This window comes from Trachymyrmex cornetzi, unplaced genomic scaffold (assembly GCF_001594075.2).
Source record: "Trachymyrmex cornetzi isolate Tcor2-1 unplaced genomic scaffold, Tcor1.1 scaffold24, whole genome shotgun sequence".
Classification (NCBI taxonomy): domain Eukaryota; kingdom Metazoa; phylum Arthropoda; class Insecta; order Hymenoptera; family Formicidae; genus Trachymyrmex; species Trachymyrmex cornetzi.
The window spans coordinates 804,489-820,853 of NW_017297060.1; the positions used below are offsets into that span (position 1 = coordinate 804,489).

General features: G+C 37.2%; 2 protein-coding genes across 2 annotated transcripts in view; one reads left to right on the top strand and one right to left on the bottom strand.

The window, feature by feature from the left end:
• Positions 1-16,365, bottom strand: part of LOC108761146 (paired box protein Pax-6) — a 120,102-nt gene that overhangs the window by 21,129 nt on the left and 82,608 nt on the right. The window lies entirely within an intron of this gene.
• On the top strand, positions 2,875-5,475 carry LOC108761147 (involucrin). The gene is made up of 3 exons (XM_018507527.1): positions 2,875-2,953; positions 3,102-3,791; positions 4,887-5,475. Exons 1-3 carry the CDS (start codon positions 2,948-2,950, stop codon positions 5,352-5,354), a joined length of 1,164 nt encoding a protein of 387 aa, XP_018363029.1. The 5' UTR covers positions 2,875-2,947; the 3' UTR covers positions 5,355-5,475.

Genomic DNA, 16,365 nt, shown 5'->3' on the forward strand with positions numbered 1-16,365 from the left:
GGCGAGCAGCCAGCAGCAGCAGCAGCAGTGCGGCGCAAAGCGAAAGCAGGAGGGAGACAGGCATCTCGCCCTTCTTTTGTCCCTGGGCTTCGGCCCGATATTGAAATGGAGTCGTTTGAGTGTGAATAATTTGCTTTGCCCGGGCCCACCCCTCCGCCGCCGCCGTCGTGCCGTCCCTCTCCTTTGCCGCTCTCGGCCCGGCGCGACTACCACCGTGATCGGCCCCCCTCGTGTACCCTCAGCTCCCCTCGTGGTCCCCGTCAACCCCGCTACAGGCCGCGTTATTTCACGTCGCACCAGAGAGAGTTGTTCGCATTTCGCGATTTCCGTGACCACGAATCGAGCTCTATCGTCTTCTACATGGAATTCTGCGAGGGGCACAGACACTGTTTTTGGAGGAATGTATCCTAAAAGGCCTATTTGTACGGAAGGATTTAAAAGCAATAACCTTTATTGAATCAGCTCGAAATCACGTCACACACTCTAAAAAAAAATTCCAGGAGCTACTCTACAAATTAAATGTCATAGATTTATCTTTATGATATTTGATATTATATTATATTATATTTCATAACGTAATTGGAGAATTGATTTACAAAGCATAAAATTGAGCGAGATTAATAAAAAAAAATTCTTTCGAAGAGGATAATCTCTCTTAAAATGCCCCTAAAAAATTTACTGTTTTAGGAACCAATTTGTAATATTTTTCCTTGGGTCTAGGAGATTATAATCCCTCTCAAACAAAAGACATGATAGTAGCGAAACCATAAAGATGACCTCTATACAAGCTTTATGTATAAAATTATAATATATGTGTAGTTAAATAAACTAGTTTATAGTTGCAATAATTATAAAATAATAGTTTTTATTCAACTATGTACCTTTTAATTTTATACATAAAACTTGTACAATTATCATCTTTATAGGTCTAGTTTATCCAACCGTCCAATTCGTATTCATTCTACAGTGAAGTGAAATTTCTTGGATGTTAATAAAAGATTAAAGTTTCGATGCATTTCAATCCTCTTTTCTCAGCGGAGTAGAGCAAAATGTTGCGAGTGTTACCAACATATAATACGTCACCAACTGACAGAAATAAGAAAAATAAATATATATATATAAGAGTATTCAGACATTTTACTTTCATTTCGTTCTTACAAGTAAGATCAATCTAGTATAAACATTTCCTAAATTCAGTTCACTTCGGAGTGAATCAGGATTAGAACTATAAATTAGGTCATAGTTGCTAGTATATATGTATTAACAATATTGAACAAGATATTTCTTCAGACGTAAATATGATTACACAAATATGGAATAAGGGCCATGGCACACAAAAAACTTAAGTAGTAAAACGTAAGCGAATTGGCCAATCACAGAAGAGACCATAATGTAAGACCATAATGTAAGCAGTAACCAATCCAACTAACCAATTTTTTGTGCCATGGATCTAAAGCTTTTAACTGTTAATCTAAATTTTAAGTGCTGCTATATTTTTCTCTGTGTGTTCATAAAACTATAAAGCTGAGTGTTATCTTGAATCTTCGGAATGTGCTACCAGACACTAGTTCATTAGATTTGGTTCGTCCGAAAGTCGACATAGTTCCCATTAGAAGTCTCCTTTCGCATAAACAATGTGACACCGATATGAGAGCTCGTTTTATGCACGTACGCGTCGAGGTGAGACGAGAGGTACTGATCATTATAAATTCCAAACTATTGTCGCGATCGATCGATCGAACGACCGTGCGACCCTGATCGTTTCAATCGTCCCGAGCGTGAACGCGTAGGAACAATTCACGTTCTTTATTTCTCGGATGCTGGTCAGATTGGGTACGCCAGTGAATTGATTAGCACGAATCATCGTCACGCGTCGCGTCGCTACGACTCGTCGGCGAAATCCGTGCGTGGAATGGTCGACACGTACGACACGCATGTCGTGCATGATGAGCTGGAGTTAAAATTACGACGACGTAATCGTCGCATAACACGGCCTTGCTCCGTGAAATGTGTTAAGCACTCGATCATCGGTCACGGGCGGATGAAAACATTGATGATGGATTAGACAAGTCGAAGACTTTTATCAGACTTTTTTAAAATTTAAAAAACAGAAAATCTGTACAAAACATTTTGGCAATGAACGTATTTCGTGGCAACTTACGCCCATTTTATAAATTCTAATGAGTGTATTTAAATAAAAATGTCTCGAGACACTCTAATAATAACTTGACATGAATAATAAAAAAAATCTTATTCTTTAATTCATTTCGATGAGGTTACTTTTAATGAACTTAATTGTTGCGTTTTAAAAATGTAAACTTACACTTCTCTTAAATGACATATTCACATAATTTAATTTCATAATGATTTACTATAATCTAAAGAACTTATAAAGAAGAGAAGAAGAAGAAGAGTTCAGTAAATATTATAAAAATATACTTTGAACGAACGAGTTTGCGTATTCACCGTTTCGCGGCAAAAGTGATGAATCTCTGGTGTAGCGAATGCAAACACGCGTTCAATCCATTTTAAATTTAATCGTCGATAGGACAGAAGCGCAATTTCTTTCGCTTCGTGCGCCCGGAACAAACACAACGTGCGAAAAAGGGCGAAAGGTGGAGTTTGAAGTTGAGGGGGACGAAAAAGTCGGTCGTACACCGAGTATTAAAGAGTGCCGCTTTTGTTGAAAAGGCATTCGCTCGCCGACAAAGGCGAAGGTGAACGCGCGCGAGCGGCCGGATGATGAGCCAACAATGATCGAGGATTCATCAGCTTCTTTTAGGAGGCCAATGTCACCCGCCGATCGGTGAACGTGTCGCTACCCTGGCCATAGGGTATAATTCTCCTTAGACATGCAGAACGCATACGAGACGTCGTGTATATAATCCACCGACGGTGGACGGCGAATTCAGTCAGCTCCTAAACGGCTAACAGTCATCGTACAACGATGAAGGTAGTCATAAATTTATTATTTAATTTGTTATCCAACTCTTAGAACAGTTTCTGATAGCATGAAAAGATTCCTCAATCGATTTTTTGGCGAATAATATTGAAATTAACTTAACTATAATAATATTCAATTAATTGATTTTCGAAAATAGGTTTTCGTCAGCATCGTCCTCTTGGCTACCGTGGTCCTCGCTGAACCACCGAGGTACCGTCAGCAACAAAGACAGTATTACTTCGCTCAGCAACGGGAAGAGACCGCTCCTTATCCCGCGTCTGGCTGGAAACCAGCGGGAGCCGCTTTTGATCTTCCTCAAAGACAACTTCAGCAAAATGAAGCATCAAACGCGCCTCAACAACAATATGGAGCACCAAATGCACCTCAGCAACAATATGGAGCACCAACCGCGCCTCAGCAACAATATGGAGCACCAACCGCGCCTCAACAACAATATGGAGGACCAAATGCACCTCAGCAACAATATGGAGCACCAACCGCGCCTCAGCAACAGTATGGAGCACCAAATGCACCTCAGCAACAGTATGGAGCACCAAATGCACCTCAGCAACAGTATGGAGCATCAAGTGCGCCCCAGCAACAGTATGGAACACCAAACGCACCTCAACAACAATACGGAGCACCAAACGCGCCTCAGCAACAATACGCAGCATCAAGCGCGCCTCAGCAACAATATGGAGCACCAAACGCACCTGGTCAACAATACGGAGCACCATTAAGTCCTCAACAAGAACACGGAGAACCGGAAGAATCGACAACGACTGAGACTCCTAACACCACCGAAGAGGAAGAAGTATCTACTGTTCAAGGCATTACCGAATCTGAGGTAAGTAAAATACGAATTTTCTTTTTTTTGGAATTATCGAAATATTTAATATGAAAAAAATCAAGGTAAAGAAAAGTAATTGGAGTTAAATTTTTGTTATAAAGAACAAATCCATGAAATTAATATATATTGCAAATTTGATAAATATGAAATACAATATCTTACTGATTGGAAATTACACGCTGAATGTGTACAAATAGGATTTATATATATATGGAGAAAATTTTTATATTTTCCTATTTTTATAGGGAGATAAATTAATTAATCACTATCTTAACGTCAACTAAAATTTATTAAAGAACTTGTAATCACCAAAAATTTCAACTTCAATTTCATTCAATTTTGGAATAAATTTTATCGAATGTGCACATTTTTCAACTTTATATAACAACTACGTAACATAGATTTATCATTTTGCTCGGGAGAGAAAACGCGCTGGACCATTGAGTTGGCATGTGAACCTACATAAGAGTGAAGTTCCGCGGAATTTAAATCGCACACTGAGACTCCTCTTTTTCAATCTTCGGCGCTTGCTTGTTCTCATCGTTTCTCCCGTTCAACATTAGTATTCGAGACGTCGTTTACTTTCGATCGCGTGCACGTGTGTGTCCGTACCAAATTCGAAGACTGGCGTGACACAACCCATAATGCATTCACTCGTGATTCGAGGTCGTCTGAGAGTCTACGTCTTGTTTGGCAGGATATCGGAAAAAAACAGAGAAATTTCCTCTTGCCGAAAAATATTTTACTGAGAAACGAAAAATTATTTACTTTGTATAACATATAGTTTTTTTCTATAGATTTATTCAGTAAATAATCTCTCTGTGAAATTCGTGTCGGATAATAATATGTGATAATTTCTTAAACATAATTGATATTATAAGAAGCTTTTAGAAAATTTTACACACTCACTAAGAAAATATCTTATTACAACTATAATATACTCGATTTTTATGTTGCAAATTCATCTCGTAACAAGACGTTTTAACAGTATTTTCGATAATATAAATATCTATATTTTACTTCCTCTTCCAGTATACAAGTCATCAGTGACAGCAATTGATGCCAAAATAAATTCCAACGTTATTATTTCAGTCCGAGCCCGTGAATTCAGTAAACGAGCTCGAAGACGAGGATGTTGATGAGAAGCAACCTCAGCAATCAGGAGAGTACTACGTGGCACTTCCTGACGGTCGTCTTCAGCGCGTGCGGTACATCAGTCGTCAGAATGTCGAGGCCATGAAGTACTTCGCCAAGATTCGCGCCGACAACGTGGAGCCTCTTCGTGGTCCGATTTATGCGTACGCACCTTTGCAGAAGTTGCAGATCGTGCCGACTGGTTTGGAATTGTCCGTCGCCCCAGTCGCCCCAGTCGCCGCGGCCGCGTCCACAGATGCCAAGCCACAGAAACTCGAGATTGAGCCCGTGGCCGCTCAAGTGCAATACCAGTACGACAACCCCTCGCGTGTGGTGCCTCTGGCCAATCCTTTGAGTACCACCTACACCGCCTACACAGCGAACTATCAGACACCGGACTCCAGATTCCTCCTTACCTTCCAGTGAATCAAACACAACCCGATACTACGATGTGACGATCCTTGTAAATTGCATTGTACATGTTGCATAGATTAGTGTGTACTGACAATTAGGTTAAGCTGTTGACGCAAATAAAATTGATGGTAACGAAATTTTTTACCATGTTTAAAAAATTCCTAAAGAAAGCACAAAGGTATCAGAAATAATCATTGAATGACATTGAATGATCGATAATTAATAATTTCACAAGAATTCTTCTTGTATGTGCGAAAGTTGTTTCAACACAGACGATTTTTTCACAGCGAAATTATAATTGGACGAATTTCTTCAACATGTAATTGTGGATGTATTAGCGAGATAAAGAGAAAGAAGCGAGAGGAAGGGGGAGAGAGGCGAAGGGGAGAGAGAAAAACAGAGAGAGACCCGTCGGCATGTAGACGTGCCTAACCGCAAAATTCCAGAAATTTAATATCTCGCTTGGCGCAACCGGTAACAGGGTTGGGCGTTTCATAAGTTCACTCCGACGCAACCAATCCCTCAGAATTCTCCCAAAATTCTACAACCAACGTTCCAACCCACACGGACCTCCTCTTTCCCCGACACTCTCTAACTCTTCCTCTTCTTCCCTCTTTACTATGACGACCGGCGAGCGTCTTGGATGTTCTTTGTCAGTGGCCCACAATTTTGAGGGAATACGAAAATCTCCGTGAAATATTCACACGTTTTGGATTACGATTTTGTTTAGGATTGGAGATATATGTAATTCTACGGTCTTGCACGTAGAGAACGATTTTGCTGAAAAATCTAAAAACTTTAATAATGTAACAAAATTATTTTCAGATCTGTGTCTAGTTAAATTTTTAGATTTTTTAGCAAAATCGTTCTCTTCGTGTGCGAATTTGCGAAAATTCCTTTTCTTTTGTGCAACTACGATAAAATCACATGGAATATTTGATATTTATTTACACGTTGAATTCATTAAAAACGTATAAGATGAATATATAAGATAAAAATTATGATTTCTTGGTGGTGTAAAGTAAATCATGTAAAAGACTATATATAAAGTAATTGGCGAGGCATCTTGGAAACAATGAAAATCGCAACTTCAACTTGCGCCAGCTGTGCTACGAGCTACTCCACATCGAACGTAATTATGCGAACCAGGTTGGCGGGAACTTTTAATTAAGGTCCACCGCCAACACAAACCACCCTTAAGAATTTAGTTGAGCTACCGTCCGACGGCGAACAAAGGGATACCCTCCAGCATAGCCGGTGGAGTAAATAGCCCGAAGAAGTATGAACGTCCTCACCGAGAGGCCGAGACTTCGATAGACGTAATCGGCTGATTAATTAATCCGGTCAAGTGGTCAAGCCCAATTAAATCTCACCGAGCCGATCGGCTCGAGAACATCATGACGATCGAGGCAATCTCTACATAAACGAGTTTCTTCGTAGAGAAACTTGGCTCGCGAGATGCGTCTAATCCCTTTGCGCGCTCCTTTGGCCTTCTCCACCACCGTTCCCTACCGGAAGCGCGAGGGAATCGCTTTGGAAAACAAAGTTTCTCCCGGTTTTCCATTCGCTGCTCCCCGCACCATCGCCATCCGTCGTTTTCTCGCTCCTCTGCACCCCGCCGAGCACGGAAGCGTCCCCGAGAGCCAAACAGCCGGTGCACCCTCCTTCCCACGGGATATTAATTTTTCGGGAAGTTGCGCCGTGCCGTTCCTTTTTTCCCTCTATCCGTCTCTCTCCCTCCCTTTCTCACTATTTTTCGCGAAATGCTTCGTTTTTCCGTAATGACTTGGATTTCGCATGATTACTGCAAATCTTTATCCTAATTTTTAACTCTAAACAAACGAGATTACCTTCTAATTATTTAGACTCTAAAGCGTTTCAATTCTCTTTTCATAATATTTTGAAGACGATTTTCTCCTAATTGATTTGAAGAACGTTTTTCGATAAAAAGTTGAAAAATCGATAATTCTTAATTTATAAATTGATCTTGTAAAAGATTAAAAGCTTGTTCTATTAAAATTTATGTTTAAGTCATTAAATTGTTCACTATATTCAATCTCTTCCGCAAGGAAAACTCTAAATAATCCTTTAACTTGCACGCGATATCGAAATGAAAAATTTCTCTTCTTAATTTTTTCACCACTCAATGTTGCATTGTATAAATAGATAAGCCTCTTGTATCAACTGGATATTTTGTGAGTTCTCTTGGTAATCGCATAATTTGTTCCACGCGCTTTAGCAACGTTGATAGAGAAGAGATTATCTTACACAATTTAGCGAGAACATAATACATATCAAAATATCGATCGGCAGTTCTGCAATTCTCTTTAATTTCGTCCAAAATCCTATCATTTTCACCGAAACAATCATTTCGAACGATAAAACAAGATAAATTGATTTTTTCGTGAAGCATAACATTTGAAACAAGAAAATAATAAACAAACAAATTACTCAGTTTATAGAACTGGATATATGTGTATCTATATAAATTCTAATAAAATATCATATTATTAAACACTAAGATCTAACTTAGATCGAAAGGCATTTCCCTATTTAATTGTATTTATATATCGATTTAGTGTTACTTATTGTTGTCCAAATAAGTTGTCTGATACATATATTATTATTATAGTATTTTTTTGACAGACACCTCTTTCTATCTTTCATCGACAACCTGTTCGCGGTGTAATAGAAAAGAAGTTATTCACCGTGAATGAACTCGACTGATCCGCGAGGAACAAAGATTCTAGCAGTCATGAGAGACGATAATAATTTCGGAGCACCTGAAGAGAATGCGACGGAAAAGACAGAGGTGCATGGGGACGTTAAAAAATGAATTGCAAAAGGAGTAAGAACAAAGAGGGAGAGATGGCGACGGAGGGAGGGTAGGGTAAACGCTAAGAAAAGACGCTGGGGGTCATATAGGCCCCCGTGGTGGTAGACGTCGATCCGTGCGTCTATGAGGGTAACTTTCTCGCGGTTCTTATGCGGTTACGAGAGAAGGCGGTGGCGACTCGTGCGTACTTTCGCGTGTTGTATAGACACACCGCGGGCCGTCCGTTTGTTCAGTCGGTTTGCACGATGCTGGCTTAAGAAAATAGCGGGAGGCTCCCGCAGTGCCCTGGGAACGTGGCCAAGCTGATGTCTTCCTCGAGCTCGAGTTCTCAGGATTCGCGAGGGAAGAAACATGGCCAGTTCAAAGTAGTTTAATGACAGAATATTCGCTGTAATTTTGCACAGCAATGTAAAGCTATGTCCCTATCGAAGCAACAACGAGAAATTTTTTGTTAATGTTTTATGTTTCTTAAAAAATTACCGACTGTTGCTGAAAGTTTCTTGATGTTCCTTAATGGTTTTGTTGTTAGCGGCAAAAGTCGCTGTTTGTCATATATTTCTAATCAAATTTAAATGGTAAATGTCAAAGGAAAATGATAGACACGTCAATAAATCGTAATAGAAATAGAAGTTTCATCAACATAGACATTCAATTATCTAGTATAGTTGCCAGAGACATAACAACTATTAATGAAAAAATACTTATTTAATAATAATATGAAAGTAAAGCAGGATTATAACTTAATTTTCAAGTGAATTGAAGAAATATGAGTGTTTGGACTTCCACAAAAATATAAATGCAGCAATGCAAAAAAAGATGCTCAGAGAGAAATTTTGAAGGCAATTGGAGCAGATATAACAAAAATTAAACGGAAAATAAAAAATTTGATTTGCTAAAAATTCTACAGGGAACGAAAAAAATGCATTCACTAAAAAAATCAAACTAATTGTACCGACATTGTTCGTTTTCTCTATTTATTACTATTATAAGAATCAGATACGCTGCATAAGATTATCTTTCTGTCGTTATCGCTTGCTTTTTTAAATATCGGATACTTTGATATTAGATTTTTTAAGTCTTGTGTTGTATGATGGACAGATTGACTTGCGACAGTTATATTTTATTGCTGTATATTCTTCATGGACTGCGTTCCATTATTCATTACAAGTGCAAAAAACCTATAGTTCACGTTACGTATACTATAGATTTTAGTACTTGCGGTGAATAACGAAACGCAGCCATAGTATTCCATTTACAAGCTTTCGTTGGTTTTTTGTTTTTCAAGCCTCTTGTCTTTTTTTCTCGAGGTCTCTTCGCGCGACTCCACGCAACGCGAAGGGTCGCAAAGACAACAATAAAAAAATGGAAGAGTAACGGAAGAGAGGAGCAGGGAAAATACGTGGTCGATGTGTGCGCTTCTATACACGCTACCATTGACGATGATTGAAGATCCCCCGTCGACAAGCACGTCGAACTCTTTTCGGCTCTTTCGAAGTCGGCACCTGCTTTCGCTCGATCGCAACGACAACGACGACGATGTCGGCCTTTGTGATCCTTATTCCTTGTGTCAGCGTATCCCTCGCAGTTTTCACAAGCTGCATATATCGCTCGTGAATGCACATACGCGAGAGTACATGCGTGTGCGTTGACTGCGTGTAGTAGCGGCAAATGAACGAATTGCGTCACAGGGTATGTCGATATTGAATTGGGGGGGGAAAGGGGGATACCGAAAACAATGAAGCACGCTATAACGAGAGAGAAGTCGCTCTTTGATTAATATCGTTGAATTAATAGGAATTCAAAGAAGAGAGTACGGTATCCGTGGAACCAACTGGTAATGAATCATGAAAAACCGATCGCGTATATCAGCCGTTCATTGGAATAATAATAAAATAAGTCTATAAAATTAATGATTTGACTTTAAACTTTAAGAGAGTTTATTCTAATATTTTTAGTCATAATTTCATATACTTATATTAATTTTATTAATTATGATTTTAGGATGACGTAAAATTATATATATAATTATAATATATATTTATATAAATATATAATTTCACTTCATATACTAAACAGTAAAAAAATTGCTATAATATAGTATTAGGATTAAAGAAATTTTAAACAATTAAAAAAAAAATAAAAAAAAATAAAGAAAAATTTTTCTTTTCAAAATGAGCAGAGTGTGACCGTTGTTCAGTTCGGATTAGGTCGATCGCGAAATGGAATCATATGAAATTCAGCACGCATAAAGACTATAATTCAAGCGACGAGTAGAGCGCGATAAGTGTGACTTCGCAATGCTCAAGTATTATGTAACACCGCAGGTGATTGATCGACGAGTTACGATCTTACGTAATTCATTGTTCGCGTCGGTTATGTATACAACCACGCGTCGACATATTTTTTTCTTATTTTCATAATTTTTGCAATGTCATTTTGTGCGAAATATAATAGACAAATCTAACAGGTCTCTTTCAGAACTCACGGGTTCTTCTTTACATCATTTAAAATGATCATAAATTCTTCTATAATAAAAATTTAATGGAATGCCATTATTAATAACACAAGATAAGAGTATTCAATAAAATAAATGTAATACGAAGTATCCGAGCTAAACCAATTCAAATTTAAACTAATAAACTAACAAATAATACAAAAACAATAGAGAATATAAACAGACGTTTCAACCTCCTCTTTGGATCATTATTAATGTTAAAAACGTTTACTAATTAAAGTTAGAATATAATGGCAACGGCAAAAGATTGAGAATAAATACATAAAAGATACATAATTATACAGACTTCAATTAAGATGTAATCCATAAGAATAATTCGATGTAAAAGTCTCGCACGTAACAATTCATTGTCAGTCACAATTTTTGAAGAATCGCAGTACAAAATTTGATGACATGATATGACAACGCCAATAAAAAGTTCATAGCAGTCAATAATCTTATATGTAGTCAAAATCGAATAAAATAATATAAAAATCTATTAATATAGACATGTATTAAGTAAAATGAAGAAATAAATTAGGTTAATGGAATTTAAAATATAAAGTGTAAAAAAAAGAGAAATGTGTACGTATTATAATAAATATAAAATTTACCTTTATAAGCGAAAATATGTTGTGTAGTCATGGTATATAATAAAATGTAATAAAGTAAAATCTAATCAATATGTAAAATAGAGATTGGCGTGTTGTAAGCAATTGCTACTTACAAGACAAGAGTTTCCTCACTTAACGTATTATTAATACAATTTGTGTAGAAATTGTCTCATTTATGTCATTTTATATTTTTATAAAATAATTAAAATTTGCATATTCAAAAATTTTACTGTCTGATGAATATTTATAGTACTTTGCAAATTTTCGAGTACAGATTTAACATTGTTGTAAATATATATGCAAATGTAAATATCTAATACTATCGCGTGTGCACATATACAAGTATGTGCATTTATTTAGATAAACGTTCGATAAATTGAGTGCATCTTTATATTAAATTTCGATGTCGCGAGAGACGCGATAAAACTACGAATGAGCCTCTCGATTCCAAGGGACTTGTAACGAATTCCGAAGGCGCGTATACCGTAGGTTGAATTCTTTTATATGGGGTGTTTCACTTGAAAAGCGGGGGTGCGGCGGTTTGGCTCAACCCTAGGATCTCTCACTGACGTGTCCGCCCATCTAACCTCGTGGAAACGCGAAATTTAGGCTCGGTGTGCCTTTTATACCAAACGCAGATCCTCGTAGCTTCTTAAGCTCGTCTTACGCGATCGACAGAAGGAAAAATAATTTGCGATAAAATTCACAATGAAATCATCTATCCAGTTTTATCTAACTTACACAATTTAAGAAAATATGAATAAGATCAGAATTATATGTCAAATTATAGAAACTATTTTATCTTTGGAAACAGATAGAAAAAGGCTTATAGTAATTTAGTAAAATAATATTTTGCATGAAAGAGTATTATCTGATTTATAACGCGTTATCTTTAGAATTAACGATGTCATTCTATTGCAAGTGTTCCATTGCAAGATTTTGCTCGTGTAAAAGAAGCTTTATACACGGTACACATATCTTGGCATTATTCATACACTCGTCACGTATGGAGAGTTTAGCCCTTCTCTCTGCTTCTCTCGTCTTTCGTAGACAAAGCGGGGTGAGTGTGTACTCGTTCGTGTGAACGTTGCCTAAAAGATCGTCGGTCGACGTGTCGCACCGGATGATAGTTCTCCGTGTGTATATCGATTGGCATTACGAGGCAGATCAGTCAACCCTACCAGTGTGTCTCGTCGAGGGGTCGAAGGAAGTAGTGTGCGAGGAAAGAGATCTCCGCCTTGATGTGCCTCCTTTCTCCCCCTCCTCCTCCTCTCTCTCTCTCTCTCCCCCCCTCCTCTCTCTTTCTCTCTCCGCGGTTGCTGAGACACTTTGTCACCCTCTTAGGCGTCACCCCCGATCCCTTCCCTGATCGGACCGGATGCTGAGGCCTACGAAGTCGTAGTAACACGTGAGGGAGAAAAACGCGTCCGTAATTAGCGTCTCTTTATTCAGTCTCTTACGACTCATTGAAAATCTATAATAAAAAGAGGTGCGCGGCCTCAACGTAAACGCGATATTAAGGCTAATATCGATAGCTCGGATACTATCACCCTTATCGTTCTTATTCCACTTTGTCACCCTCTCACGCATTATCACCCTCCATGACGACGACGGCAAGTTGACGGATGCTGGCAAGGTTGAGCGCAGTCAAAGAAGGAAGGAAGAGAGGAAATGAGAGGGAACTTAACCCGTTAACCCTCCATTAACCCTCCGTTAAAGAACATTGGCAAATGATAAAGTATAAGGAACGAAATACAAACGAAAAACAAAAATAAGAATTCAATCTCTCTCGGATACAAAATACAAATCGTAATGTTTAAAACTTCTAAGGAGACATAAGATAAAAAAAAATTTTAGTTCATTTTTTTCGATTTTTTGTAACAATAAGCAGAGTTCTCTTCTACATTCTTAAAAAAAAATGCTTACCTATATTTATTTGTAAAATATGATTTAAAAAAATTAATTATATTATTTTTTATTTAGTGTATACTAAAAAAATACTAAATTTTAATTAAATCATTTATTTGAATAATGTCAAGTAAACATTTATTTATTATAAGTAGATGTTAGTTGGCACTATTCAAATAAATATTTATTTAATTTTAGGATTTTTTTTTCAGAGTACATATTATCACATATATTAATTTTTTAAATATTTTTTGTTCTAATTATTCAAGTATTTTTTTATGTATCTTAACTGCTAAGGCAATCGCGAAAAATAAAGGGTTGATGTTGCGCAAAATTTAACGCAGAATTCGAAGTTGCAGCGGCTTTTATCGAAGCGGAAGCGTTGAATTCGCGACGCCAGCCGTTTCAACGCACGTTCACCATGCGTTCGAAGGAATTTCATCTCCAGATTCCGTTACATGTTTTGCGAACTGGTTCGATCGCGAAAGAATTTCTCCTCGATCGCGGTTTCCGCGTGCGGTCGAAAGTCCGTAATGGCGAGACCGCGAACGGTCCGAGCGGAATGATTTGCGCGCAACATACGCAGGAATTACAAAACCGAAAGGGGAAGACACCCTCTTCCCCGCTCTCAATTGCCCTTTTCCTCGCTTTCTCTACCTCTCCCTTGATACGTGTGGTTAGTATACGATATACAGGGTGTGCACTAATAGCTTGACGAAGTAATTTTATTAAGGGATCAGGAGAATTCAAAATTTTTTAAAGACAGAAATTTTGATTATCAATGATTTTTTAGAAATCACTAATTTGAGAAATAAAGTTTTGCTGCGAATAAAATATTTTCCTTTTAATTGTAAATAAGTTTGGATTTAAAGAGATCCAAATAGTAAATTTATTTAATATAAAAATAAAACCGTTTAAAATTTTATTTAAAACTTTGGAAATTATATATAAAAGAAAATGATACAAATAAATAATTAAATATAGAATAGGAGAAAATATTTTCAATCTTCGACAAAAAAAGAATTATTTTGTTTATTGAACGCATATTACTGAACACTCTGTATATGACTTAACTAGCAATTTTGTTTGGCAGAATCCCCGTAACATCCCAAACATTTTCCCATGTAAGCTATAAATTCGCGATGGAAAGTTAATCCTCTCGCTGCAAGGGATGTGCGCACAGAAAAAATAGCGTTCACACGCGCGACAAGTTTATTTCCCTTTTTTTCTCCTAAAATCGCGTTCTGCCGCAAAATTTCGTGCGATTTCGGCCCGACATGAGTCGACAGCCTAAATTTCCCGTATCGTCACGAGTGCGGTGAAGTTGATATCGCGTTGGCGATTTTGCACAGTGAAATATCGGGCACAAAGGGGATTATGAGAATTCGATCCCCGGGGATTACCTCCGAATACTATCTCGAATGCGATAGAAGAGAGAGGATCGGCGTATTGTTTTCGATACGCAAATCTCAACAGGAATTTGCACAACCAACACGAAAGAGAACGAGAGAGGGGGAGAGAGGGAAAGAGAAGGAGCGGGAGGGAGGGGAGAGAGAGAGAGAGAGAGGAACAGAGATAGCGAACCGCTGTACATTATTAATCGACACACCTTTAGTCAGCGGAATCTAAACGTCACACCGCGTTAATTTATGGTTCATTCCGTCGTTTAAGCAAATTCATTCCTGGCAGCTTACCGTGTATTACACAATACTGTATAAATAAAGATTAGCGTAAATTAAGATCGTGAGTGAACGAAAAACATTGATCGAAAAATGTAATTAATTAATTATATCCGGTCGAAAAATCGTTCTTGAAATTTACGTACTTTGTTTTCGAGTATAAGTTGCAATTTAAATTTCTTTTTAAAAAGTCATGTTTACGTTACATGTACCAAATGTAAATCTTATTTTTAAAATATTAAGATAGATATTGTAAACAAGAAATTCGGGGATAGGAATTGCAACACTAATATAAATTAATGCTTTCAATTTTGAATACTTCTAAAAAATAAATCGTGCGCACGTAAAGTTTCTTGGATGTGTATTTACTTATCGTCAATTAATTATTAGTTATTTACGTGATTGGTCGAAACGAAATATATTTCGTTTATGTTTAATCTATTTTCCTGTCTATTTTACTGTCTTGTTACAGATTACCAATCACGTAAATAACTAATAATTAATTTGAAACGATAATTACATCTTGTTCGATATTCATGTTCCGTAAGTATATATGAATATACTAACATTGATTGCGTGTGTAGTGAATATTGTAGAAACTCCATGTTTCTCATCAGGGTTTTATTAAATTATTAATTGTATCGTACATATATAATGTTATTTTCACATCACATCCTTTATGCTTACATATTGCAAAATGTCTTGATTGTTCGATGGTGAAACGCTCTTGTAATCAATCAGGTACTGAGTGTACCGACGACTGAATATTGGGGTGACGTGTGTGGCTTAGGGCCATAGCACACAGAAAAACTTTAAACAGTAATGCCCATTGCACTGGACGCAATCGGCGATGAGCGATATCCAATGAGAACTCGGTTTTGCATCGTCACGTGAGAAAAATAGAGCTTTCATTGGATATCGCGCGTCGCATCTAGTGTGGAGTAGGCATAAGACGTAAGCAGTAAAGAATTTAATTCGGCTCTATCGAGTTTACGCCAACATGGGTTGAATTAATGACGTCACGTGCTCTATTATTGGTTGACATTCTGTTCGACCAATAGTAGAGCATAACTTTGTCTGCAATTATTATTTCGCAACCATCTTCTCTCTCATTTACTAATTATTTATTAAATCATAATAACTATATCTTGTATCACGGACTGTTTGATACTGAATCGTTATGATATAAAATACATTTTTAATAAGACGTGCAAGTTAAGTTAGCGAAAAGATATATTTTACATTTTCCTACAAGTTAAAGATAAAGAAAATTTTTAAGAATTATGTTTATGGAATATTTCACAAATTTGATAAATTTTAAAGTATAAATAAATAAGAAAAAATATAAGAAAAGAAGTAAACAACCCGAGGGAAAAAGAATAATAAATTTGTAAAAAAATCTGTAGGGACAGCCAGAACAAGCAGAACAGACCGTTGTAGCATAGTGCGTAACGGCTGACTATCTCAGTTGCTATCGTGCGTTGCGTGTAAC

Coding starts and splice junctions, on each gene's coding strand:
- LOC108761147 (XM_018507527.1), top strand. Junction 3,792..4,886: donor AAGGCATTACCGAATCTGAG/GTAAGTAAAATA, acceptor TTATTATTTCAG/TCCGAGCCCGTGAATTCAGT.